The 26,341-nt window shown below is 57.5% G+C and overlaps 1 protein-coding gene across 1 annotated transcript in view; it reads right to left on the bottom strand.

Moving 5' to 3' along the window:
• Positions 1-4,527: 4,527 nt before the first annotated feature.
• PTK7 (protein tyrosine kinase 7 (inactive)) overlaps positions 4,528-26,341 on the bottom strand; it is a 33,124-nt gene continuing 11,310 nt past the window's right edge. The window contains exons 2-20 of the mRNA XM_068940894.1: positions 19,041-19,334; positions 17,110-17,212; positions 16,485-16,675; positions 15,635-15,782; positions 14,498-14,628; positions 13,960-14,226; positions 13,622-13,755; positions 13,116-13,251; positions 12,901-13,020; positions 12,580-12,729; positions 12,165-12,315; positions 11,693-11,820; positions 11,230-11,433; positions 7,078-7,233; positions 6,638-6,870; positions 5,983-6,063; positions 5,749-5,900; positions 5,495-5,673; positions 4,528-5,324 (exon numbers count right to left, since the gene is read on the bottom strand). Coding sequence (XP_068796995.1) covers positions 5,164-5,324; positions 5,495-5,673; positions 5,749-5,900; positions 5,983-6,063; positions 6,638-6,870; positions 7,078-7,233; positions 11,230-11,433; positions 11,693-11,820; positions 12,165-12,315; positions 12,580-12,729; positions 12,901-13,020; positions 13,116-13,251; positions 13,622-13,755; positions 13,960-14,226; positions 14,498-14,628; positions 15,635-15,782; positions 16,485-16,675; positions 17,110-17,212; positions 19,041-19,334 — 3,119 coding nt within the window. The 3' untranslated portion in view covers positions 4,528-5,163. The remainder of the gene's footprint in view (positions 5,325-5,494; positions 5,674-5,748; positions 5,901-5,982; positions 6,064-6,637; positions 6,871-7,077; positions 7,234-11,229; positions 11,434-11,692; positions 11,821-12,164; positions 12,316-12,579; positions 12,730-12,900; positions 13,021-13,115; positions 13,252-13,621; positions 13,756-13,959; positions 14,227-14,497; positions 14,629-15,634; positions 15,783-16,484; positions 16,676-17,109; positions 17,213-19,040; positions 19,335-26,341) is intronic.

Below are 26,341 nucleotides of genomic sequence, written 5' to 3'. Positions count from 1 at the left end.
GCCCTGGCCGCTCTCCTTCCAAGCGGAGCGCAAAGCCGCTGTACCTAGCCCAGGTGAGCCGGGGCCTTGCCGTGTCCCGCCAGGCTGGGAAGGGTCAGCAAGCCCCTTGGCGCAGCCAGAGGCGCCCGCTAGGATGAGCGAAGCGGGCGCAGGGATCCGACAGCCAGGGCTGGGCCGGGCCCCCTGCTTGGCAGGAGCCTGCGCCTACTCCATACGCCAGGACTGGGGGGTCCCGCCTGCGTGCCTCCCCCAGGCCCTTGCTTGCAGCCCAAGGGGAAGCCTCTGCCTCTTGAGGCTGCGGAGGCAATAACTGCCTCGCTTGGGGCTGGTTCTTCTCTTGCTGCCATCACCTTCTTCCCTAGCCTAGTATTGGGGATGCTTCCCTTGTCTCACTTGTCTGCTGAATGGGACCAGAGCAGCTGAGCTGCCTCTGAGCTTTTTTGGGAAGCAAATCTCTCTGGAGAGGTCAGAGGCAAGCCCTGCGCCCAGGCCACCACCCACAGAACAAGTCTTCAGTGGCCCTAGCCACACTAGCGCTCAGTGGCAGGTGAGAGCAGCTTAGACCCTAGATTGTCAGTGGCCAAGATTTTTGGCCGCTCGACAATCCCACTTCATTTTTCAGGCGGCTCTGGTTTATAGCACCCCCTCACACAACTCACGTTTCTAACCCCCTGTCTACCCAGCCATGGGCACAGAGCATGGCGCTGTGCCATAAAAGCCTCTCCCTCGGTTACCTCCAAAGATCCCCCCAGACAAGCTGCTGCCTAGACCAGCTCTACTGCAGCAGGGGCCCTGCTGCCCCCAGCACGACCGCAGCCAGCCATGAGCCGGCCACATGGCCTCCCCTTGGAGAAGGGGCACAGCCCCAGTCCCCATGCCACCAGGCTCCTCCCCTCGCAGCAACAGCACAAGGCACAATGCAGAGTCTCTGTGTTTCTCCAGTGCACCGAGCCCAAAGCCAGGGGTGGAAGAAACATGCACCTTAATGCCCTACTGGGGTGCAACACCCCAATGCACCTAGTCCTTTCCCAGAGGCTCTTCTAGCTTCCCTGGCTGCCCCTAGCAAAGCCGGGAGTTGCACATTTTTTTGCCTTTGGTATAGATAGCTCTTCCCTAGTCCTCCTTACTGGCTTCTCCCAGCCTGCAACAGACCCTTGACATGGACATCACACTCCTACAGTCCACTGCACGCAGGAGAAAGCAATCCCCAGCTCTTCTACGCAAATGCAAGACTGGACAGCATCTGTCTCTCAGCAACCCCATGCCCCTTGAGATTTTATAGCCCTCCATCTTCCCTTAGCACTTCTTTTCTAGGCCACTGTAACATGCACAAAAGCCCTTTCTCACTCCCTTTTTCAGCACACGCTGTACTAACCCCAAAATGGGTCTCCATCCTGATACTACAGCTACTTCTCAAATGGCTGCTGAATGCAGGTAGCTATTCTCACCTTCTAGCATCCACATCTCTTTGGATGGTAAGCAGCAACATCTAGATTGGAGCCATTACTGCACATATCAAATGTGGGTTGGGTCTTTCTTTACTTTATTTTTTAATCAGCAGAAGAACTCCTCCAACCATTGCACATGCTGCCCGAGAGCAGCATGAGCAGAGCTGCTCCTCAAGGGAGGACAAGAGGACCCAGCACAGACTATGCCCTCACCAATGGGCAAAATCCCACAGTACCTGAGCAGGTCAGGCAGAGTCAGGTGCTGGCAACATAGTCCATCAACAAGCCCAGACATGGCAAGTGGTGAACCAGGTCCAGGGTCCATCCAGGGAGCCAAGTTAGAAGATAAGAACAGGAATAAGGCTATAATGTGGATCTAAGGTCAATCCAGGAGGCAGCTAGAGACAAGGCTGAGAATGAGTCCACCTATGAGGTTGCTCAAAGCAAGAGTGAGTGCCTGGGCCTGAGCTTAAATGCAGCTCATGGGCCATGGGCAGAGGGTGTGGGTCCCAGGTGAAACTGTTCAGGGTGGTTAAGGTCCATTATTGCACCTGCAGGGCCCTGAGACAGCTGCATAAGAGCCACAGGGCACCAGGTGGAATCAAAGCAAACAAGAAAGAGATGCTTCTCCCTGCTGCATAGCAATCTGTGCACACGTCGCCCCAGGGTGCTGTGGTGCCTAAGTATGCACAGGCTTAAGGGCAGCTTGGATAACCTTGTGGCATGAGAAATCATCAAGGGCTACCGGAAACACCTGGTTCAGAGGTTATCGCGCTTTAGATAGTTGGCGGCTGGGATGCTGTGTACCTGCTTGCCAAGTCCTAGCCTTTTCCCTAAATGTTAATTTTTGGCCACACATTTTGGTGGTCCACTGGGTAGACCTGTGTTCTGATGCAGCCATGCTGTTCTTTGTGGCCCTGGGTGCTGCAAGATGCCACTCCGGTTATTGTCCTTCCCCGATGTTTTTGAAGATGTCATTACTTCAAATTGGGCCGAAGCAGTGGGAGCCCCCCTCCTGTCTGAGTCTTCCCTGTCTCCTGCAGGGGCCTCAGTGGGATGTGCTGATTCCCTGCTCCCCATTTAGCTGGGCCTGTATTTACTCAGCCCACTGTTTCCAATTAGTCTGGCCAACATCTGTGCTGTCCCCAAGGATACGGAGCTTTTTCATGACATCACTCGCAAAAATATATGCTCCCACCTGCTCTATCTTTCTGCACCCTTGGGGCCTGGGGGTTTGTCTTAGTGTCGATGTCTTTCCTGCTGGGGTGGCTCCCTGTAGCCGCTGGATCTGGGCCATGTGGTAAATAGACACTTGTGTCCACAAGATGTGCTGGGGTAGAGCTGAGCCCCACATCCTGACGCCTTTCACATGACTTGCGCTCTGCAGCCACGTTGTCCCCGCTCCCAGGAAATAGAGACAGCCGCAAGCACAAGGCCAGCAGAGTGAGACTGTCAGCCCAGTGGTCCTGGGCACCTCTGTTCTTCAGCTGCAACCGCAGAGGACCAGGGATTGCTGGTTGCATCTGACATGCCAGTGGCCTTCTTCCAGGGCAGAGCCTCGACGGCACTCGCTGCTGGCCTGTCGGCGGATGCTGTACAGCTCCCTCTAAAGTCCCAGGCAGCCTCCAAGGCAGAGCACCAACGGCCAGCAAGAAATAGCTAATCCCTGGTGAGGCATGAGGTGAGATGTTGCAGCACTAGTCCAGCTAGAGGAATCTAGTGCCAGGCTCTCTGGTATGAGCTACCTGAAAATGCCCAACCAAGCAGTTGATGAACCAGCTGGGAGTATTTCTGGGGCAAGAGGTGCTCAAGGGGTAATAAATATCATGGGGATGTGCAATCAGAAACGCACTTCTTGGTGCCTCAGCTGTAGGATCACACAACACACACAGCCATCCTGCAGGAGATGCAGGAAGGAAAGTCCACAGCAACGTGACAGACTGGAAAGATGGAGCAAAAGCACATCGAATGCACCTAAATGCACGGGGGACGACACCCGCAAGCTGGGGAAGGGCACATGCAGCAGCGCCTGCATATATCTCAAAAGCCTTGTGGGCATGCTGGGAAGGCCCAGGAGGTGAGCAGCAAAGATGAGGGATGCAGAGCTGCAACAGGGAGGCAAGGCATGTCCCGAGACCCCCACCCTGCATGGGCTCCCCCCGCTGCATGCACGGTGCCACCAGCCCTAGGCTGCGGTCAGACCATCTGCACAAAGGCTATGGAAGCAGCAAGGGCTTAGGGGTGTGGGGGGGTAGGGGGCAATAACCCACCGCCGAGCCCGCTGCGTGAAGGAGGACCAGGGCTGGTGGGGAGTGGGGCCCGTCAGCTGGCCACAGCGGCAGCTTATCTTGGCCAGAGCCCTTGGCTCAAGGAGCCTCGGCAGCTACCGTTCGCAGTAAGACCATCATCGCAAGCTCCTGGAGTCGGATGGACGCTTCCAGTAACTCTGGCCTGCAGTCAGCAAGCCTGCTCGCACCCGGACTGTACCAGCTAGCCCCTCGATCCCAGGGCCAAGTTCAACTCAGAGCTGGTTAGCACACACCAAGAAATGAGCCTCTTCCCCCTCCCTGCACAAACTTTCACGTGACTCTCCAGCATTTTCATAACCTCTTGGGGTAGCAGAGGTGGGAAGGGGCTCCCGGACACGTTTGGTCCATCCCTGCTCAAAGCATGGCAAACTGGATGAGGTTGCTTGTCTGGTAAAGGGTGGAGCATCTCCAAGAGGGGAAGATCCCACAGCCCCTCTGGGACTGTCCCAGGGTTTCCACCACCTCCAGGGGACAAGTATTTTCCCTAGGTCCCACTGCAAATTTCCCTTCTGCAACTTGGGCCCATCATCCAGCCCCGGTCCTCCTCCTGGAGGAGCTCGGCTCCATCCTCTCTACAAGCCCACGGAGGTGTACGGCCAGCCAGACTGCTCCACAGCCCGGCGCCAGGGTTGTGCTGGGGCTCCTTGAGCCTCGGCCAAGGCCGGTAGCTGAGGGAAAACACTGGCGACACAGACGCACCCATAACCAGCCCCCGGTCCTTGCTGGGAACTACGCGGAGGCAGATGAGAGCAGTGTCTTACAAAGACCAAAAAAAAAAAAAAATTTTTTTATTGAGAGCAGCACATAAAAACACAAAAAAACCCAACCCTTCTTGGCTGCGGTACCCTCCGCTCAAGCAAACAAACTAACCCAACTCTAGGCTGCGTTCCAGTAACAGAAATACTACGGTGGGGAGGAGCCAGCGCGCTAGAGAAGAAGGGGAGAGGGGGGCGCTGCCCCGGGGCGGCGGGGGCAGTCGTACAAAAAAAGGCACGGGGGCGAGGGGGAAGGTGGCAGGCGTCTCCTTCACGTGCCAGGCACTTCACCTTCCTGCCGGCGGGCCCGTGCCCGCAGGGGGACACCGGGGCGCCTAGCACGGATGGACGGACGGACGGACGGACGGACGGACAGCCGGCTGGCCGCTCGGGCGGGGAGAGAGAGCCAGCGGCCGGGGGGCCCGGGGGAGCCACGCTGCGTCCGCGCTGGCGGCCTGGGGGCTCCGAGCAGGCGGAGAGCGAGAGGCAGCGAGGGCTGGCGCTCGGGGAGGGGAGGAGGGACGGGGGCGCAGGCCGGCCCGCGGAGGTGGGCCGCCGCTAGGGCCGCGCCGCTCCAGCGCGCCGGGCCGGCACTCAGCCGGGGGCCCCCTGCCTGCCCCCCCCCCTCCTTCCCAGCGAGGGCCCGGCCGCTCAGGCCTTGCTGTCGGCTGGGCTGTCCCCAAGGGCGGCGGCGAGCTCGCCGAAGGAGGGCCGGTCCTTGGGGCTGGGGGCCCAGCAGCGCTGCATCAGCTTGGCCTGCCGCGAAGGGCAGCCCTCGGGCTGCGGGAGCTTCGTCTTGCCCGACTGCAGGCCTGCAGGAAAGCAAAGACCAAAGGGGCTGCCGGGAGGAGGCGCGACTCCCTCCGCAGCATCTCGGCCGCCGACCTCCCCGCGCAGGCTGCTGGGCCGGCGGCCCGCCGGAGGAGGGACAGCCCCAGCCCAGCCCTTCTCCCCCGAGAAAAGGGCAAGGTCCCTCCTGTACCTGCCAGGACCTCATCGTCCGCCAGCGGGCTGTAGGGCATTTCTCCGTGTGTGAAGACCTCCCACATTAGCACCCCGAAGGACCACACGTCCGACTTGGTGGAGAACTCATCCTCCAGCACGGCCTCAGGCGGCATCCAGCGCAGCGGGATCCAGGCCTGGCGGAAGTGGTAATACTCGCTGCGGGCAGGACAGGCGGGCAGTGAGACGGGCCTCCTCCCATCCCATCCTGCCCCCGCCAGGCTCCCGACTGACCTGTTATACACATCCTTACTGAGGCTCAGGGCTGAGACTTTGACCTGCCGCTGAGCGCTGATGAGGCAGTTCCTGGCTGCCAAGTCCCGGTGCACGAACCTGCCGTTGGAGAGATGCTCCATGCCCAGGGCCACCTGCGTGCAGAGAGACACCTGCCTCCCAGAGAGAGGTTGGGACTGGCCGCCCTCCCCATGCTGCCCCAGCCCCGCAGCATCACCACAGCTGCGCCCTCACCTTGTGCTTGGTGCTGAGGGGCTGCGGCTTCAGAGACTCGTCTTTGCTCTTGGAGATCCTCAGGAACTGCTTCAGGTCCCCCTGAGGAGACAGACGGCGATTCAGAGGCAGCATCCCCCGGCTGCCAGCTGCATCAGTACCCATCGGGCCCAGCCGCAGCAGGCCCACAAGGAGCACCGCACAGTCCCAGGCCACAGTCCTTGCTTGCCCTCCTGGCCCCTGCCCAGTCGGTCAAGCGGTATCTTGTCTCTGCGGCTTGAAGGGCTAAGAAGGAGGCCTGACGCTTCCAGGAGGTTTTTCATAGCCCAAGTGGATTTCTTTCCCCATAATCTCCAGGCTTTCCATAGGAGCTATAAGCATTTGCAGCAACGCTGTGGCAGGGAATCCCACAGCTTAAATTGTTCAGCTGAGTCCCAGAAAGCACCTAGCACTAAGGAGGGCAGGGTAGGGGAAGACATGCCTTCTGGGTCCTGCAGGAGACCTTCTTTCCCCTTAAGGCTCCTCTGTACGTTGGGAACAGCAGTAAGCTCAGCAGGGCCTCCCTTCACCTTGCTTGTCCCGTACCACCAGTGTGGACCACATCGTGTTTGTGCGGCTCCACATCTGCCATCCAACCAACCTTCCCTACCGCGGGCATCACTGGCAAGGCCCTTACCAGGTCCACGTACTCCAGCACCATATAGTGCGGCTCTGCCTCGCGGCACAGCCCCAGCAGCCGCACCACATTGGCGTGGTTCAGCTTGCCAAACATCTCTGCCTCACGCCGGAAGTCCAACTGCAGCTGCTCATCCCTGGTCTGCAGGCTCTTCACCAGCACCAGCGCCTCGTCCTCTCCATCCTCCACACCCTTCGCCTTGGCCAGGAAGACCTCACCGAACTCCCCCCTGCCTGCAAGCGGAGGGCAGCACGCGGGAGGACAGCAAGTGTTAGGACAGCATGTGTTCAGACAGCCTAGGACCCCTCCAAAGCCAGCGGCTGCGGGGCCCTCTCTACCCCAGCAGGTCCCATATTCTGGCTAGGACATGCTGGGGTTTCAGCTGCAGGTTTTTTGGCTGAGCCAAGACTTGGGGTGGGGGCCGGGGTGGCCTGGCGTACCAAGGGTAGTGATTGTCTGCAGGTTGGAGCGCGGGAAGTGCATCTTGTCAGCGGCACTATGTCGCTTGCTGGCTCCGGAGCTGCTGCCCAGGTTGGTCAAGGCCACTTCTTCCTGGATCTCATCTGTTGTCTGCCCATTCTGCAGGAAAGCACCGCCTGCAAGGCAAACACGCGTGCCTACAGCATGCCAGCAGGCTGCACGGCGCACGTCACAGTGGGGATCAGCCCATTGCGGAGAGCAGCAATCCAGGGCTGATACTCCAAGCACGCACGACTAGCTCCAAGCACCCCAGCCTGACTTGCAGTCCTGGAAAACGTGGTGCCCTCTGCACAGTCACTCTTTCCAGCCTCGAGCGAGGCCCTGGTCCCATCTCTGCCAGCCCCGTGGCCACCCCTGCAATCAGATGCTGAGCAATAGCTTTGGTCCCAGAGCCAACTGGCCCCATCCATCCCATTGCACTGAGACGTCCGTCCCAAAGAAAACAGGTGGCCACACCCAAACTGCCCACTGACAAGAGTCTGCAGAACAGCAGTAGGAGATCAGAAGGGTGAGGTGAAGAGATGGCAGAGGACCCTGCTTGCTAAAACTTGTTCTTTCGATGTCCAAGAGACTCCCAGGTCCATTTGGCACCAGCTGCTACAGCCTGCCCTCTGCTCCTGCTCCCTTCCCCGCAAGCCTGCAACGCAGATGTCTTTGGTAATCTTGAACCTGTCAGATCAGATCAGCCTGGAGTTTCTTTTACTGCCTGGATTAGAGCAGTGCTTGGAAGTAGCGTCCTTGCAATTCACCCCAGCAAGCTTTCTGCTTAGGAACTCCACTAGAAGCTTTCCCAGCACATACAGAAGCCAGCGAACAGGACTAAACCTCGTTGCCTTAAGAAAACGGAGTGCCCTGCGTTTTACAGCTGGATTGCACTGGAAAGATTTCTGTATAGAAAGAAAACCTTGATTTTGAGCGTGTTTACTGCTTAGATCAGACCAAGCACTAGAAAATGCTGCTTTCCATGAGCTGAAGGCAGGAGTTTGAACGTAAGGCGGGACAAAACACTGAGCGAAGGTGGCTGACATGTTCTGCATCACCCTGCATTACTGTGCGCACTCCATTTCAGCTAGTCCAGGAGCAAGCACCGAGGAAACATCTGGCTGTGCAAAAGGGTTTGATCACCGAATTAAGACTCCATCCGTCATGCCACCACTCCAACAGGAACTGCAATGCCCGTGATTTCTGTCAAGGGATATTGTACAGCAATGTACTAGCCCTCCAGTACATCCTCAGCGGGTCTAGCCATGGTGCCGGGGACCGTGGCTTTGCGACGGGTAGGCTTGGAGCTGTGAAGATTGAGGTGCGATGATTTAAAAGCTGTGGCTATTGACAACTGTCCTCTCTCACACAATGGAGTAGTATTTGCAGAAGACCATGGTGAAAAACACCATCTACCCTATAAATCAATGCTTGATTTCCACTCTCCCTGTTTTTATGCTAATTATGAGCAGCCTAGCACTTAAGACTGTTTGACCCTGTGCTGTCTGCAGTCATATCTGATGGTGTCTCAAGACTACAAACTTAAAGCCAAGAGGATAATATGAGAAGACTGCTGCAACTGTGCCAAGAAAACAGCAGAGGCTGCAGAGCGAGCACTCTGCCACTGAGGGGTGACACCAGCGAGCAGCAGCAACAGGCAAACTCGCTTTTGAGCACAGACATCACCAAGTTTCGCAGAACTTTGATGAGACAGTCAATAACAAAGGGACCTCGATGAAGGGAAATGCAGAGATGAGCGAGAAGAGTTTCATCTATACATAAAACAGGAACCAAGCAGACAGGAGTGTCTGTTTTGTCCCACTTGCCTGCAACACCTGAGCATCTCCAGGAGAAAAAGCCACAGCCACGCTGCCCCACAAAAACCAGCATATGCCAACAAAGAAGTCAAATGCTTCAGTCGGTGCCCAGAGCTACTAACCTTCCTGAATGCCATGGCTGCGACAACTGAAAAGAGCAGCGCGGTCCGAGGGACACCGAGGGCAAGCGGCCACATTACAGAGGATGCAGCACATCAAGGACGTGGCCTCAAAAGACAACTGACTTGTTAGGAGCGCACTAACTCTGCCTATCCGTAGGAAGGGCAAACCTGTCTGGGTCCTGTGTGCGCTGGAGAAATCAGCTGGTGGCCAGCCAGGGAAAATTGTCGTTTTTGGGCAGGTGCTGGGATATTTCAGGTCACTCAGCTAAAGGGAGACCACATCAAAACGAGGAAAACAGTCAAATCTTTGGAGAACGTTTGGAGGTCACCCCCCTGGAGCTGAGACCAAACACACCGCTTCTCCAGAGAGGCTATGGAAGGACCAAAAAGGAGTGCAGACATCTGGGCAGCCAGGCAAGGGTTGCGAACAGCAAGGATGCATCTCATGCAGCTAAACTGTCTCCAAACGAAGGGAATAAGAAGAGGCAAACTCTGGCAGAATACAAAGAAAAACATAATAAAGACAGGCCAAAATACAAATTCTGAGAGACAACCTGAAACAGGATTAAACCAAATCCGTTCCCCAAGAAGACAGCGCTGGCCAGAGCCTGCGGGCAGAGGTGGCCGGGGGAAAAGCGCACAGAGGCGACAGCAGCAGCGTGCAAAACTGCAGAGATGCTCCTGCATCCCCTCTCCCAGGAGATGCCCACAGCCAGACTTCCCTTCAGGCAGTTTAGCTCTGCTCAAAGTATCAAGACAAGAGGAAAGACAGGAAACAAACCCAGCAGCGGTGTTTTGCCAGGACCTCACAGCATCCCCCGCGAGATCAGCACGTGGCTGCGTGCTGCAGAACCAGGAGCAGGGACGCACCGTGCTGCATTTATAGCCGTGTGGATCCAGGGAACCGCGAGGGCAGTGAACTCAATGTCTGCACCCCACAGAACTAAAGAAGCCCTAACTGGGATCAGCGAGGCAAGGACAAACGTGACATCAGGAGGAGGAGCTGCAACAGCTTTTAGAAAAGAAAACGACACCGTAAGAGTCTCTTGGGTGTACTGAAGGAGTCATGAGTTCGTGGACAAAGGGGACAGAGCTGAAGCTATTTGAATTTCTAGAAAGGATTTTGCAGAGTGTCATGAAAACCAGCAGCTCAGCTGCCATGGGACAGGAGGGAACACGGTCTGATGGACACAGTGAAGGCAGCATTCAAAGGGTAGAAATACAACATGCTGCCCACATCGAAAAGGCGCTGGCTGGCACATGTTTGCAAAAGCAAACAACTTAGCTGGCAGCAAAAGCATGGGACAGCTGTGGCCAGCTGCAGAGGGAGAGCGAGCGCCAGGAGATGTAGCCACAGATGTAACACGACACCCAGGGAAAGCAACCTCCATGTCCCATCCACAGCGATGAGCCCAGCCTGCAGCTGCCTGCTGGCTCCCAGGAGCAAGCTCTGGGGACAGGGGGCTGAAGCAGTGGCAGAGGACAGAGCGCAGCCGTGTCACTCTGCAAAGCTGCGGCCGAGTCCAGGCTGGGGCGCCCCATCTCAGAAAGGCAACAGTGCAACTGGAAAAGGCACGTGCAGGAGCGATCGTACAAATGGAAAAGCTGTCTCTTACAGCACGAGAAGCGGTGCTAGATAGCAAGTTTGAAAGGCAAAGAGAAAGAGATGGTTTTTTAGGCAACCTATTGCTGCAAAACTCCTTGTTGGAGGATGCTGTAGATGCTCAATGCTTAAATGGGCTTCCGAGATAAGAGGGTAAGTTCACAGCAGAGTCCAGGGACACTCAGTGAAGTCTAACTGTGGTTTGGAGAGGCTGGCAGAGGCTGGCTGCTACTGTTCCATTACACTGCAATAGGGACATTCCCCTTCCCTTGGCAAAGAGCATACGTGACGCCACACATCAGCGCTGGAAAGCAGGAGCAATAGTCATATCTCGGCACACAGGAAGGGCCATGACATAGGGTTGGGATGCAGGTTTTACACCAACTCACTGGGCATGCTCTCCTTGGCCATTTCTTGCCCAAGAGCAGGTCTCCGTCACAAGCCAAGGCCAAAACCAAGAGCAAGAGACCTGGGGTGGAATAAGGAGGAGCCCCCTGCCCCCAAAAGCTCACTGCACGCCCCCAACCCCTCCAGCCCAGAGGTGGGGGCCAGCAGGGAAGTACCCACCTCTGGGTGCTCAGACCTTACCGTTCAGACACTCCATTTCGGGCTCCTCGCCCTCTGGGTGCTTCTTCAGCCGCTTGGCTTTCCTCCGCTTCTTGCAGTAGAACATCAGCCCCAGGACAATGATAATGTAGGCAACAGCCGCCCCCACCGAAAGTCCAATGGTCTGGATCATTTTGTAGGGTGTGTGGCTGCCGAGCCCCTCATCCTCTTCCACTGCTGGCTTGTCTGGGGGGGCAGAGAGCCAAAGCCATGAGGGTGGGGAGCAACGGGCCAAACCCTGCATGAGAATTTGCTGGTGGGGAAGGAAAAGCCCCCCTGCTGCTGTGCTGGCCTCCTGGTCCTGCTGAAGGGTGCTCGACATAGCCTCCAGCATCCCGTGCTGCATCCCGATAGGGATGGACGGCACCGTGTCCGGGCCAGCAGCGGGGCCAGAGATGCCTAGGATGCTGAAAGGCTGTGTCCTGACGTTGGGTGCCTCCCTTACCTACAACATAGAGGAAGGCCTCGCGGTGCTTGATGTTGCAGCTGTTGCCAGCGATGCAAGTGTATTTTCCTGAGTCCTCGGTGGTGACGTCGTAAATCACCAGGGAGCCGTTGGGCATGATCTGAATCCTGCCAAACACGCAAACCATGCCCTTTGCAAGCATGAGAGGGCAGAGAAAGGCTCGAGACCCCTCCAACCCCATCACCTTGCGGTGTGACAGCCTTAGCCCCACATCCATCTTGAACCTAAGGCTGCGCCTGAGCCCTGCAGCTCTTGCGACCAAGCCATTGCAGCTTGGCAGGCTGTGGCGGGGAGCTAACCCTTGGGGCTGGGGAGCCCAGAAACAACTGACTGGGTGACCCTGCCCAGCTGGGAAGGCCAGACCCTTCTGCCAGCACAGGCATGCTGGGTTGGCCTGGGAGCGCTGCAGTGCGGCATAGCCCACCTTCGGTTTGGGACGCGGGCTGCATACCTGGGCAGGAGCTTGCCGGGATCCAAAATCTTGTCCTTCCCTTTCCATTGGATGTGCGGCATGGGGTCGCCCTCTGCCTGGCACTGGAACATGGCTGTGTGCCCCTGGTACACCGTCGTGGGCTCTGGCTCTAGCTTGAAGGTGACGTAAACTGAAGGCAGAGAGGCCAGCGTGAGCCCATGGGACGGCTTCCCTCGCACAAGGGAGCGAGGCCAGCACTGGCACCACGGCACGTGTCCTCTTGAGCTATTTGCAAGGCACTGACAAAACGGATATCCAAGCGCCACAAGGCAGGGCTGGGTGTCAGGACAGACACCTCTCTCTCTGCAGGGATGCGCCTGCTGGGTGCTACCCAGGCAACCCTGCTGCCAGGCCAGTGGAGCAGCCAACTCAGCTGCCTGCCCCAAGCCCTCACCTGCTACCACAAGCTGCACGGTGGCCCGGATCTCGCCCTGTGGGCTGTTGGAGGCGATGCATGTGTAGTTCCCTGAGTCACTCCGGCTCACCTTGTGGAAGGACAAGATGCCAGCGTTGTGGCTGACATGGGACGGCAAGCTGCTCCCATCTATGGGACGGCAAGAAGAGGGATGCAGCAGTCACGCACGTGGCACCAAGCTGCACACCAGCTCCCTGGCCCACCAAAGCACTGCTGCTTCACCCATGCTGGAGGCAGGCCAATGCAAAGCTCCGGTGGGCCACACTGGAGATGGACATGTCCCATCCAAGTCCTCCTCACCTGTTTTAGTCCACTGGATGGTGGGCTTTTCCCGGCCAGTGGCCGAACAGGACACTGTAACCTCCTTATCAAACTCCATGCACTGCAGCGGCTGGGGCGGGGGGGTGAACTTCAGCTTCTCTGCAAGAGACACAGGTGCCGTCAGGCCTCCCAACACCAAACCTGGGGATGTCACACTTGTCCCCTGCCAGGCAAGAGAGCTCTCGCCAGCATACCTAGCACATGCACCCGTGCGTATCCCTCGATGCTGCCTGCTGGCGTGCTGCTCACGCACTTGTATATCGTCCCGTCATACACCTCCACGTTGTTGATGCGCAGTGTCCCATTCTCAGAGATCTCAAAGCGCGAGTCCTGTCCCGAAAGGGGGGAGGGAGGCAGAAACACCACTGTCATCAGCCCTGGACTCATTGCTGCCTCTCCAGGGCTTTGTCTTGCCATGCTCCAGGTGGGCACAGCCCTGCTGAGACCCAGAGAGCTGAGGCAGGCTGCTCCATCTTTTCTCTCCTCCCCAAAAAGCCCTGGGCTGGCAGCGAGCCAAGCAGCCAGAGGTGACCAGTCACACACCCACACACCAGGAGGATGGGGACAGTGCCAGGAGCGTGGCCAGGGTGTAGGTAACAGGGCAATGCCAGGCCCGGGAACAGCGGTGGAGGAGGATGGAGCCAAAGAGCTGCCTTGCAGAAGTTCCCGCGAGCGGCAGGGACTCATCCTGCCACCTCACCTCAGAGATGGAGACGCCATTGCGGTACCAGGTGACGGTGGGTTTCAGGGAGGCCTTGCTGAGGCAGTGCAGGTATCCTGGCTTGCTCTCCTCCAGCTGGCTGTCCTTGGGCATCTCCACCCACTTGGGCACCGCTGGGCATAGAGGCAAGGGGTTACATAGGGCCACTCACCGCCCCGCTGGCCAGCGCTGGCGTGGCCCAGACTGGTGTCCCTGGCCAGCCGTGGGGGCTGTGCTTCTCTGCACCCAGGAGGTGACGCATCGTCCCTCGCCAGCTCACCCCATCTCCCTCTCCAGCCCCTTCCCCTGCTCCCAGCTCTTCTCCAAAAGCTGCCTACTGGCCACGGTGATGCTCAGCTCCTGCTTCTTCTCTCCAGCCTTGTTGGCAGCATGGCACGTGTAGATCCCTGCATCCGTCTCGGTGATAGTAGTGAAGACAAGCTGCTCTGCCTCTTGGTACACCCTGCCAGTGGTAGGAACCTGCTCCTGGTCCCGCTCCCACCAGACCTGGGGTGGGGGTACGCCCCGGGGGGCAACGCAGGCCACACGATGCCCCTTGTTGGCCGTGAACACCTTCGGGGAGAAGGGTGCCATGTCTTCGATCTCTGAGAGGAGCAACAGACAGTAGGGCTCAAAGAGAGCAAGAGTGTGCGGCTGCCTCCTGGCATCACCATCCCCACGGGAGGCACCAGCCAAGGGAGGGCACACCTAAGCTACCTTTGCACAACTTCATCTGGGTAGTAAAGGTGAGCCACTTCACAGATAAACCAAGTGCTTTTCTACATACCAACCCACTGCTACATCCTTGCGTAACTCATAGCAATGCTGCAAGCCTGGGACCCGCTGCCCACCCTGACGCCAGCCCTGAGACCTCACCTGCCAGCCGCAGAGTTGCTTCCAGGACAGCAGGTTTCCCCCTCTGCCCACGGCCAACACACTTGTAGACCCCAGTGCTGCGAGCCCTCACCTGGGTGATTAGCAGGGAGCCGTTGGCGAACACGATGGTCCTGGGCATGCAGGGAGAGACAGGGCACAGTTGGGCACCTCAGCGGGACATGGGGCAGAGCCGTGGCCCTGCAATGTCCTGCACAAGCCCATGGAGTGAACAGGGAGACCTTTGTGCCAAGCCAAAGCTCCCTGAGGTGGGGAGCAGCACGTGCTGACAAGGAGATGGTGGGACGCATGCTTCATCAAGGAGACAAGCTAAGAGAAGTATCTTCCCTGGAGCAGAGCGGGCTTCCCTGGAAACACGCACCCCAAAGCGGGCCAGCTCCAAGAGCCAGTACAAGGGGAAGAGGGCGCAAGGTGGCGCCTGGGAGCTGCCAGGCCACTGGGCATCCTGTGCCCAGATGGCACGGCTCACCTTGTGCAGTCTGGCTTGGTGATATCCTGTTGCTGGGAATCACCCGGCACAGTCCAGCTATGAGACATCCCTGGCTGCAGGGATCAGCATGTGCGGGGGATCTGGGCTGGGAGACGTCCCCGGCTGTGGGGATCACCTTGTGCATGGGCACCTGGGGCTGAGAAACGTCCCTGGCTGCAGGGATTGCCATGGGCAAGCATCTGGAGCTGCAAGACAGTCAAAGGCTCAGAGGTCGCTGTGTGGGCATCTGGGGCTGGGAAGTGTCCCTGGCTCCGGGAATTGCCCTAGTGGGTGTCCAGGGCTGGAAATGTCCCTGGCTCCACAAATCGTCACGCACAGACATCTGGGGCTTGGAGATGTGCCCAGTTCTGGGGATCACCACGCGCAGGCACGCAGGGCTGACAGCCCCTCACATACATTAGAGGACAATCTGCTTCCTAAGCTCTGTGCAGATGCAAGCCATGTACAAACATCAAGGCCCTGCTAACCCCACCCCAGCTGAGCTGAGAAACTGGCCCCATCAGTAGAGGCCAGCCTGGTGTTGAATGCCTGCCCTTGGGTGACCCTTTGGCCCTTCTCCGTTGCTTCCGAGCCGTGGGGGCCCTCTCTCCTCCCTTGTCTTGCTCTGCACCACCAGGGCCCCCCGTTACCTGGACCTGTTGGTGATGGGGGTGTCTTCAAAGAGCCACTCCTGTGTGGGAGGGGGCACAGCCGCAAACTGGCAGTCGAACATGGCCTCTTCGTTCTTGGTCACAATGAGGTCCTGTGGGATGATCACTGGCTGGGGGAAGCTCTCATCTGCAACGTCAGAGACCGAAGGAGAGTGAGGAGAGGAGAGCAGCCTGTGGGGTCCCTTCATTGGCGCACCAGGAGAAACCCAAAGAGGAGCTAGGAGCACCCTGCAAGGACACTCATCCCCAAAGCAGGCAGACACACCGCCACAGCTGTAGTCACACAGCTGGGAGCACATGCAGAGGCTGCTGTGGGGAAAGCCCCATCCACTTCCAGGGAGCCCCTGAGCACCCTGAGCTCATGGCAAACAGGTCCGACCCCGCCACCTGACCACAAATCCCCTTGTTCAGGTCCAGATACCTCCCTAAGGCAAATAACCCCCTTCCAGCTGCAGCCCAGGCCTTGCCTCCAAAGGCCAACAAGGTGTCTCACCCTGCAAGGCATCACAGCAGCACCGATATTACCAAAACCAGCAGCATCTACAGGCTCCAGGGTCCAAACCTGGTTAAAGGAGGGAGGACCCAGAGACAACAGCATCGACCTGCTCCAGAAAGATGCAGGGACAAATTAAGGCTGGTAGACAGGAGTGAATTCGAACCTAGCCAGCGTGCTGGACCTGTCTCCAGCAAGAGGTTTCTCACAGCGGAAGTCACACCAGCCTGACGCTTCTGTTCCAGTCTGTGGCAGCAACCAGGGAGCAAAGGGGAGGCTGTTGGCCAGGCAGTAAAACAGCCAAGGCTCAGACCGGGGCTGCTGGGAGCCACTCACCGATAATATTCAGCGTGAAGTTGTCGCGGCTGCACACGAACCCAATGGCGCTGCGGGCACAGCAGTAGTACAGCCCGTTGTCGTTGGGGCTGGCGCTGCGGAGGGTCAGCGTTCGCTCCTTGTTGCTGATGGCATAGGCGTCGTGGTCGTCGGAGATGGGGACGCCGTCCCAGAACCACTGCCACGTGGGGCTATGAGACAGGCACGAGAGGGTGACCAGGGTGCACAGCTCGCCAGGGAGTGCATGTGCAGAGGACACAGCCCGGAGATGGCCCCTTTCCCTGGCTCTCCGTCCCCACTGCTGGCCCCGGCACGCACACAAAGCCATGAGACATGCAGCCAAGGAGATGGCACATGATCGGAAAGCGACGGAGAGTGACTGCAGCACATCAAGCAGTTCAGCGACTGGCCCGCGAGAGCCCGTCCTTACTGTGCTTCCGAGGAAGCCGTTTGCCTTCTCCCTTGGTGCTCAGCCACAGTCTCAATCCTGCCTTTCTCCTTCCCTAGACTTTACTGCATCCTCGCAGGAGAGAGAAGGAAAGAGAGAGAAAGAGGAAGGGGAAGAGCGCGCAGCAAAGGCGCAGGGGACCCCAGCAGAACCCACTCCTAGGGAGGCAACCCTTACCGTGGGTGGCCGTCAATGTGACATCGCAGCACCACCGTGGAAGAGGGCTGGATCTCAGCCTCGCTGGCCGGCTGTTTCAGCAGCACGCTGCCTGTCTCCAGCCCTGCGGGGTCAAAGGGAGGATCACCATGGCTGGTTCTCCATACAACTTGGTAACATCCAGAGCAAGCAGTATGGGAACAGAAAGGCTCAGAGATGTGAAACCCCCTCAAGCCAGCATCAGTCCATGGCATGGGGATGCCCACCCTGTAAACGTCCCACCCTGGCCTGCATGGTTGTTGTCTAATGGATGAGATGGGCTCCAAAGAAGTCTGCAATGCTGAGGACGTGCTTAGCGCAGTAACATCCTCACATATATGGGTCCAATCCTGTTTAACATCTTCATCAATGACCTGGATGAAGGGACAGAGTCCATCCTCAGCAAGGTTGCTGATGATCCAAAACTGGGAAGAGCGACTGGTACACCAGAGGGCTGTGCTGCCATTCAGAGGGCCCTCGACAGGCTGGAGAAATGGGCAGAGAGGAACCTCATGAAGTTCAGCAAAGGCAAGTGCAGAGTCCTGCACCTGGTGAGAAATAGCCCCAGGCACCAGTACAGGCTGGTTCCCTATAAATGAACAAGAAAAGCGCCTGAACACAGTGGGAGGGAGCATCACTGAATCACAGAACGGTTGGGAGTGGAAGGCACCTCTGCAGATCATCTAGTCCAACTCCCCTGCTCAAGCACGGTCACCTACAGCACGTTGCCCAGGACCGTGTCCAGATGGCTTTTGAATATCTCCGAGGATGAAGACCTCACAACCTCTCTGGGCAACCTGTTCCAGGGCTCTGTCACCCTCACAATAAACAAAATTTTTCCCTAGATTAGGACAGAACTATCTCTGTTTCAGATTGCGCCTCTTATACTATCGCTGGGCACCACTGAAAAGAGTCCAGCTCTGTCTGCTTTACGCCCTCCCTTCAGATACTTATACCCATTTATGAGATCTCCCCTCAGCCTTCTCTTCCTCCAGGCTGAACAGGCCCAGCTCCCTCAGCCTTTCCTCATAGGACAGATGCTCCAGTCCCTTCCTCCTCTTAGTAACCCTTCGCTGGACTTGCTCCAGCAGCTCCAAGTCTCTCTTACATTGGGGAGCCCAGAACTGGACACAGTACTCCAGGAGTGTCCTCCCCAGGGCTGAGGAGAGGGGCAGGATCACCTCCCTCCACCTGCTGGCAACCACTCCTCCTAACGCACCCCAGGATCCCATTGGCCTTCTTGGCCACAAGGGCACATTGTCGGCTCATGGTCAACTTGCTGTTCACCAAGACGCCCAGGTCCTTTTCTGCAGAGCTGCTTTCCAGCAGGTCAACCCCCACCCTAGACTGGTGCCTGGGGTTATTCTTCCCTAGATGCAGGACCCTGCACTTGCCTTTGTTGAACTTCATGAGGTTCCTCTCTGCCCATTTCTCCAGCCTGTCGAGGGCCCTCTGAATGGCAGCACAGCCCTCCGGTGTACCAGTCACTCTTCCCAGTTTTGGATCGTCAGCAACCTTGCTGAGGGTGGACTCTGTCCTTTCATCCAGGTCACTGATGGATAAGTTGAACAGGATTGGCCCCAGTATTGATCCCTGGGGGACACTCCAACCAGACTTTGTGCCACTGATCACAACATCCCAAGCTTGGCCATTCAGCCAGTTTTCAATCTGACAGCCTTTGGGACATCGGAGGATACAAGGGGCCTAAAGGGCATGATGGACGTGGGAGCTGCAGAGGATGCCTCCCCGCACAGCCTGTGCTTCCTCATCCTTAACTGACCACCATCCCCTGGCAAAGCCATGGAAATGGCATGTTCTCGGTCCCAGGCCCTCCTGAGAGGGCACCGTGCCCTGTCAGAGGCCAGCAGTGCTGGGTTGCAGCATGTGCCTGGTCCCCCTTGCCCCAGACTCACACTTGATGTTGAAGGATGCGTTGGCTGTGCGGGCTTCCTCCCCAGTGAGCACGTTCCTTGCCACGCACTGGAAGTCCCCCGCGTCCCGGTGGCGGTCAATGGCAATGAACTGGAGGTTGCTGCCTTCTTTGAAGCGCCTCTCTGTGTCCTGGACGGGGAGCCCATTCTGCAGCCATTCGAAGGCCACGTTTGCCGGCTCAGCCACCTCACAGCGGAGGATGGCGCTGCGGCCGTGCAGGGCGTCCTGGGAGTATGGCTCCTTGGTGAAAAGGATCGTCGCCTGAGTCCCCACCGCTGTAAGGAGAAGGAGGGCAGGTGAGAGCCTGGTGACAGCGAGAAGAGGGTAGGTGAGCAACACCAATCACAACACTCCACATACAGCCACTATCACCGGAGCAGGGGTGCCCAAGCCCCGAGCAGAGCAGCCAACGCTGTGCTAGGCGTTTCTCAGTGTGGCCACCGAGGGACCACACTAACGTATTCCCAAATCTGCCTGCAGCCAGCTGTGCAGGCACTCGACTCCGGTTACCAGCTGGTGACGGAAAGGGAAGCAGAGAAAGGGCAATTCAGCGCACGCCGATCCGTCCTGGATCCCGTTCCCGGCACCGTGCTCTCGCGGGGAAAGAGGCCAAGCCAGGCAGATGTCAAGCATCTTTGAAACAATTATCACAGCAGCGAACAAGAAAGCGGGTGAAACGGTGCACTCTCACTGCCACGAGGAAAGTGGCTTTGGGAAGGGATTGCCTGGACGAATTACATGAGCAAGATCCAAGCCCAGCTGCCAGCACAGCTCCTTTCTAGGGGCTCAGCCACAATCCCTTGTTCAGTCTTCACGTAAAAGCCTGGTAAAGGGATACAATTCAACAGTGTGTCTCAGGCTGCAAAGCAGCAGCCCTGAGCTAAGGGTAAGAGATCCTGTTGTGAAGGAGATGATAGAAGTGGACCTCTGTATCTCTGCATTTTGGAAAGCCTCAAGAGCCCTTTCCATGCTGGAAAGCCTCTGGAAAGCTAGAAAGCAGCACAAGAGCCAAGCAAAGCCTCTCCAGACTGCGGCCACCCGCAGGCACCCCAGCACCAGCGTGGACTGTGGGTCCAATTCCCATTTTCAGTCACCCCAAAGAAGTGGAAAGGAAGAGCAAGAAACTGGGAGGTCATGCGGACTGGCAGTGTAGGACAACATACCAAAGGGTCTAGGACACAGTACTCCTTGCAGTCTGGCTGTTCACCATCAACTCCCAGTTGTGCCACTAACCTCAGTATGCATGCAAGGTCCCCAGGGACTTTCCCCAGCCAGGCTGGGCACCACAGCCCCTGGCTCCCCAGGGTCCCAGCTCCCCGTGCTTCCAGGGTCAGGGAGTTCAACGAAGTTAGTTTCCACTGTCAGCTGTCATGCATCTCCTGAAGAGATAAGAGCTGTACCTCAATCCACAACAGCTGTCTCATAAATCCCACGAGCAGCATCCGCATCCCAAGGCCACGTGGCCAGTGGGAACATGTGCTCTTACGTACGTACATGCACACCTGTAGTTCCCAACATATCACATCCATTTCACCAAGAGCACTTGGAAGGGCAGCGACTACCTGACCACGTGTAAATACAGTCACACACTCCGCAGCATGACAGCCCTGGAGGGTCACAAGCTGAGCTCGTGCCAAAATGGGTGGCCGAGATGGCCAGCCAGAAACAAAGGGGAATGGGACACGTGAAGCCACTCGAGCTGGCTCTGTCCATCTCCAGAGAGATGCTTCAGGGCACTGAGGTCTGTTGAATCATACATGTATGGCACAAAAACTGCCCAAGGAAGTGGTGCACATTAGGAAAGCCCATGAGCAGGACAGATCAATTCTCCTCTCAGCATCTTTGCACACCAAAGCTTTCACAGCCTGCTGGTCATGCCTGTGCTGCAGCCAGTAATGAGACACCACTTTTTCAAGTAGACGTAGATGTTCAAGACAAGATGTAGAGGATTAGCGTATTAAGCCACAAGGTTTTAAATTAGGGGTACTTCTAGCATTAAATTGTAAATGTTAGCAGCATAACACCAAGCGGAGCAGAATTGCTTTCACCCCGTTGCTGCCAGCACAATCCTGTTAAGCACATTTGGTGCTGCTCAGCTAAAAGCGTTGGTGGTCTCATCGCCTGCAGACCACCACGTCCAGTCAGGAGGCGGCTGCGGCTCTGTGGAGCGGGGATGCAGCAAAGACTCAGCACAAACTCCCAATGGGAAGCATGGATTTTACAAGGTGGCAGGAAACACCGGGCTTCAGCTCACTCGGGTGAAGCAACAGAAGCTATTTATATCTTCATCCCCCATCCCGGGGAAAAGGACACAGCGGAGCTCAAGGGATATCACCGTGATGAAAGTCCTCGTGACCAGAAGAGCCGAGGCAAACTGTGACAAGGAAGTGTCAAAGGACTGCCAAAACTGTCCAAGCCATGAGATGAGGGAGCTCTCGCAGCACCCACAGAGCACCAGAGAAAGAACACCCAAAGAGCAAAGGTGGCCTCTGCTCAGTCCAGCTGGAAACCTTCCCAACGGTAAATTCCCATTCTGATTTCACAGGCGAAGCCAGGCTGGGCAGCATTGTTGCCAACAGAAGCAAAATGAGTGTTTCTCTTCCCTGAGTGAGAGCCACCAGGAAAAATACCCATGCAACCCCTGCCTCCAAGCTCCACTCACGGTAACGCCGCTGGGCCAGCTACTGTCCTGCACAGCCAGCATCAAGCAGCTCTCACGAACGCGCGCACTGGCAAGCACCTGCATATGCGTGTGACACAAACCACCTTTGGCTGGGAGAAAAAAAAAAAGAAACCCTCGGCAGATGTTTCTGGCCTAAAATCATTGCAACTGTGGCTGCAGAAAGCTTTTCTGAAAAGTTGCAGCCTGATCAGATAAACCCAGTGTGAAACCCTGCACACCTGAAAACACCCAGTGGAGTTCACTCAAGGGATATCTAACTGAAATGCAAAAGCCTCCGGTCGAGCTGATGAAAGTTAAGGGAATTGCGTAGCTGGCCAACAAAGGGAAGCGGCACTTGTCCCTGTGGGTTCCCAGGAGGTAATTCCCCCATGCCATGGAGTAAAACATCTGCAGAGAGGAGACAGACACCAGCAGGAGCCCCCAAGACAGAGAGGAGGAGGCTCAGCTCACATCCCAGATCCAAGAGCACGCTGACCGCAGTGGTCTGGCAGCAGCGACGCAGCATCTTTCATGCGCAGAGGTCTCCCCCCTGCTCTACCTTCCTCTCATTTATTTAAGGAGCACCTTCCCATGAAAACTCCTGTACAGCAGCACACACTAACAACTGCATCACCAGCCTGAATTTCTGCCACATGTATGTCCATTTGCCCCTTGGTCTGGGGACATCCCCAGGACTCGGCCACTGCAGCCTCCTCCAAAAGCCGCAGCAGGCCAAGCACACACAGAGCATTTTAGTGCGATGAATTAAATCAGCACAGCCACATCCAGGAGAGATTTTGTCAGCAAGCCTGTAAAGTTAGTTACTGCTGCCTGAAGCCCTTTGGAGCAAGTCTGCAACCATGCCAGCTTGCAGCAGCAGCTGTGTTTCAGAGCCCCGGGGGCTGTGTCTCAGCGCTGCCCACGGAGGCTGGGTGCACACTGGCTCAAGCGAAACGCTGCGTCCAGGTGGATGCTCTGACCGGCGCCGCGCCTGGCTGTCCAGGGCGCGAAGGACGCAGCGCCCGCTGGCCGGGGCGGCAGTGCCACGGGGCAGGACAACCTGTGGCCTGGCTCCGTTTCAGGGCAGCCCTGCAGGAATCGAGGGCAAAGCCAGCGGCACCAAAGGGTGACGAGGATGCCGGACCAGGACTGGGTTGCAGGGATGGAGTCAACCTCTGCGTCACGGAGATGGCTGGGCAAGAGGCTACGCACCTCGCGGACTGCAGACCTATGGGGCTGCTGGGCTTTGCAACCGCAGAGGCACAGCCACGGGGTGGCAGGACTCATCACTGGGGTGCTACGCAGCAGCTCGCTCAGGACTGGCTCCCGCAGCCCACCCCACAGGGCTGCCACAGAGCAACTGCACGAGCTGGCAAGGCCCATCTTCCACCCTGCCTGATGGGCCTCGTCGCCTGTATCTTGGAGCAATCCAGAAATCATTGTCCCCTTGTCTAACAACGCCGCTGGGGAACGCAGCCTTGACGGTGAGGCCTTTGCTGCGGCGTGGCCCCGGGTGCAGCGCCCCAGGGCCCCAAGAAGGAGCAGTGCTGCCTCTGCAGGCTGCTGCTCCTTCAAGCATGCCCAGAGCCCGGGCACCTCCTCACTGAGCTAAAACGGCTCCGGGCAGGGGAGAGCAAGGGAACAGGAAAGGATCCATTCTCCTTTTTACCCAGAAGAGCCTAGATTACTGACCTCTTGAGACATAGCAGCTGATGCAAGGCCCTGAGTAATCCTAAAGCCCCCTCAAGCAAACGAGGAATTAAAAGCATGTGAGCAGGAACTGGGAGAGGACTTCATGTAAGGTTAAGGCTTGCTGGTTTGGAAAGCAAGCGCATCACGGCAAGGGGCTGCTGCAGCTCGCGACCCAGCCCCGCTCCCCAGCCAGCCCATGGGAGCATTATTCTGCAGGCTCGCTTCCAGGGACGCTGCAGCAAAGCCGGCCTTGGCTTGGCTCGGCCAGGCGCTCTGCATCCAAAACAGCAAAAAAATCAGAGGAGGCACAACTCATCTGCAATGCCCAAGGCAGCAAAACCCACAGCATCCAGAGTGCACGCTTCCTCCCCAAAAGGCTATCGTCCTCTTCCCCTTCTCCTCTGCTAGCAAGAGACCTGCCCCAACTGTGGAGAGGGACAGCTGGCTTGCTAGACCCAAATGACCCAGATTCACAGAAGGACCAGAAGGAGTGAGCTGCAAAACCTGGCACAGCCAGATTCTCCAAGGAGCTCTTGCAGCAGAGGACGTGGCCGGCCTGTGTCTGCTCTGTATTCCTGGAGGCACTTCGTCCAGCATGGACGGACGGCTGGTGGCAGGGCAGGTGATGGGAGGTGGCAGTCAGGTCCGTTCCTCAATTTGACATGCAAGACTGGTGGGACACCAAGTGACGCGGCACCCTGCAGGAGCCAGGCTCCAACCAGCAGCTTCATCCCATGCCCCAAACCCAATGAATGCTCCATCGAGAGCAAATAGATAAAATAAAATCAACGCCTTGACCCCATCGGTTTCGCTCTCAACGCAGAGATGACCTCAAACACTCCCACAGCTGAGCAGGAGCACTCACAGCTGCTCTGGCTCCCTCCGCGGAGCCGGCATTCCCTGGAGACATACTCAATTTGCCCAGTGCCAGGGCAGGAGCTGCATGTATCTACACCCCAGCTCCACACTGAACCAGACAGAGAACTTGGCCACATGCTGCAAAACGTTTTTTTCCCTGTCCCTTTGCTTTAACAGCCAGCAAACACCTCACACTCCCAAGGAAGACGCTGCCTTTTCCCACCGCAGCATCCACACGGGGAGTCAGCTCCTCCCTGCCTCCCTACACTTCCAGGACCCTTTGTAGCACCCAAGGGGCCCTGGGCACCTTGCAGCACCCAGGCAGGCAGCTTTCCTGCAGGGAGGAGGCCAGGGACAAGGCTGGGATAGAGACGGGAGGCCCGGCCCCTCCAGCCGCAGAAGGTGGACCAGGAAGGCACCAGCATGGGTGCCCCAGCACCAGCACTCACCTCAGGCCAGCTCCCTGGGGCGCTCAGTGGCTGGAGGCCGAGTCTGGCCCCAGGCTACAACCCTTCAGCCTCATACGGACAGAGCAGGATTGAGAGACGCTTTCACCACTTTCCATCAAGCAAACGCTTTTGGCTGCATCAGCTTGTTAATGAACCTCAGCAAAGCAAGGTGGTAACAAAAGCTTTCTACCAGCTGGGAACGTCACCCGTGACTCCCCCTGCCGCCCCATCCCCACCACTACCTTTGTGCTGCTGCCACTGCCACTGCCACTGCTCAGACCATCAGGGAAAGAAAGCCTCTACAGCCAACTCATAAGCAACACAGGCTATTCCTCTTCCAAAGGAAGGTTTGGCAGAGCTAATGCATCCTGGAAGTGTATTGCTCTGCAGCACTGGCTCCCAGCTCCTTAGGCCAGTGCAAGGCAAGGAGAACACATGCAGAGCATCACTTTGAAGCTACCTGCACATCCCTCAGGAGCACGCTTAGCTCCTGGCAACCCCAAGTGAAACCAGCAACTCAGGCCACGTCCAGGAAGACCACTTGGCTCCTTGCAAGCAGCCCTTGAAGGAGAAGAACATCAAAGCTCAGCAGAGGGGAACAAGGAGCTCACGCTCAGGTCCCACGTCCCAAAGGAGCGCAACGTGGGATGGACATGGGCAGCCTCAAGCACAGGATGCACATCCCCACCTTCCTCTCCCTGCAGGAGACGAGGAAGACATGGGCCACGGCAGGAGCCCGGTGCCCAAGGCACCCACAGGCAGCTTTTCAGAAAGAAGCATGAGCTGTGCTCCATCCCACGGCCAGGAAAGACACGGTCCTGGCCAGGTTTCAGTAACACATTCCTGCATATAAGGACAAAAAACTATCAAACACACCCTATCTTAAGGAGCGATTTAAACATCATTGTCCATGGGCAGCAATCCCCTCTGTTACCGAGTCCTTCAGAGCTGGGGAACGGCTTTGACGCTGGGGCTTTGCGCTGGAGCAGAGGGCGGCTGACCCTAGGTTTGAGTCCCAGCTCGTTTTTGCGGAGTTGCGCACCACCCGGTCTCTGGTCCCTCCCCACCTATGACTGTCACCAGAGCACGCAGGCGGCTGCAGAGCGAGGGAAGCAGGCAAGGTTCCCCCCTGAGGCTACGAGTGAGCGTGGGGCTCCACACAGACCTCCCATTCACAGCTCGAGCAGGCCATGTGTTTCCTTGCACAGCTCATTACAAACACGATCCTGTAGAGGTGGATTTTTGGCATGCCAGAACGGGGAACACCACCGGGGTCAGCTCTTCCTCTCCTCTTGGACGCAAACGCGGAGCCAGCGTGCTCATTCGCACCAGCTGAAGCCGTACAAGAAAGCAAGAAAAGCCACAGATGTTTAATAACACGAGCAACCCCCCCGCCTGGCGGGTCAGTCTCGGCTGTGGCTCGGAGCGCGCCTGCTTCGCGAACAGCCTCTCCCGCCACTTTGCAGACACTGCGGAAATGGCAGCCGAGCCAAACGCCCACGGAGGTTTGCATCTCCAAATGATTTCCAGCCAGCGCGCTCCTCCGCGCGAGGGGTCCCAGCTGAGAAAGCCTTGCCGAGTTGCAATAAAGCGCTCTCTCCTGCCGGGCCAGATGGAAACG

The sequence above is a fragment of the Struthio camelus genome, chromosome 3 (assembly GCF_040807025.1).
Source record: "Struthio camelus isolate bStrCam1 chromosome 3, bStrCam1.hap1, whole genome shotgun sequence".
Lineage (NCBI taxonomy): Eukaryota > Metazoa > Chordata > Aves > Struthioniformes > Struthionidae > Struthio > Struthio camelus.
This window is presented reverse-complemented; position numbering and strand designations above follow the sequence as displayed.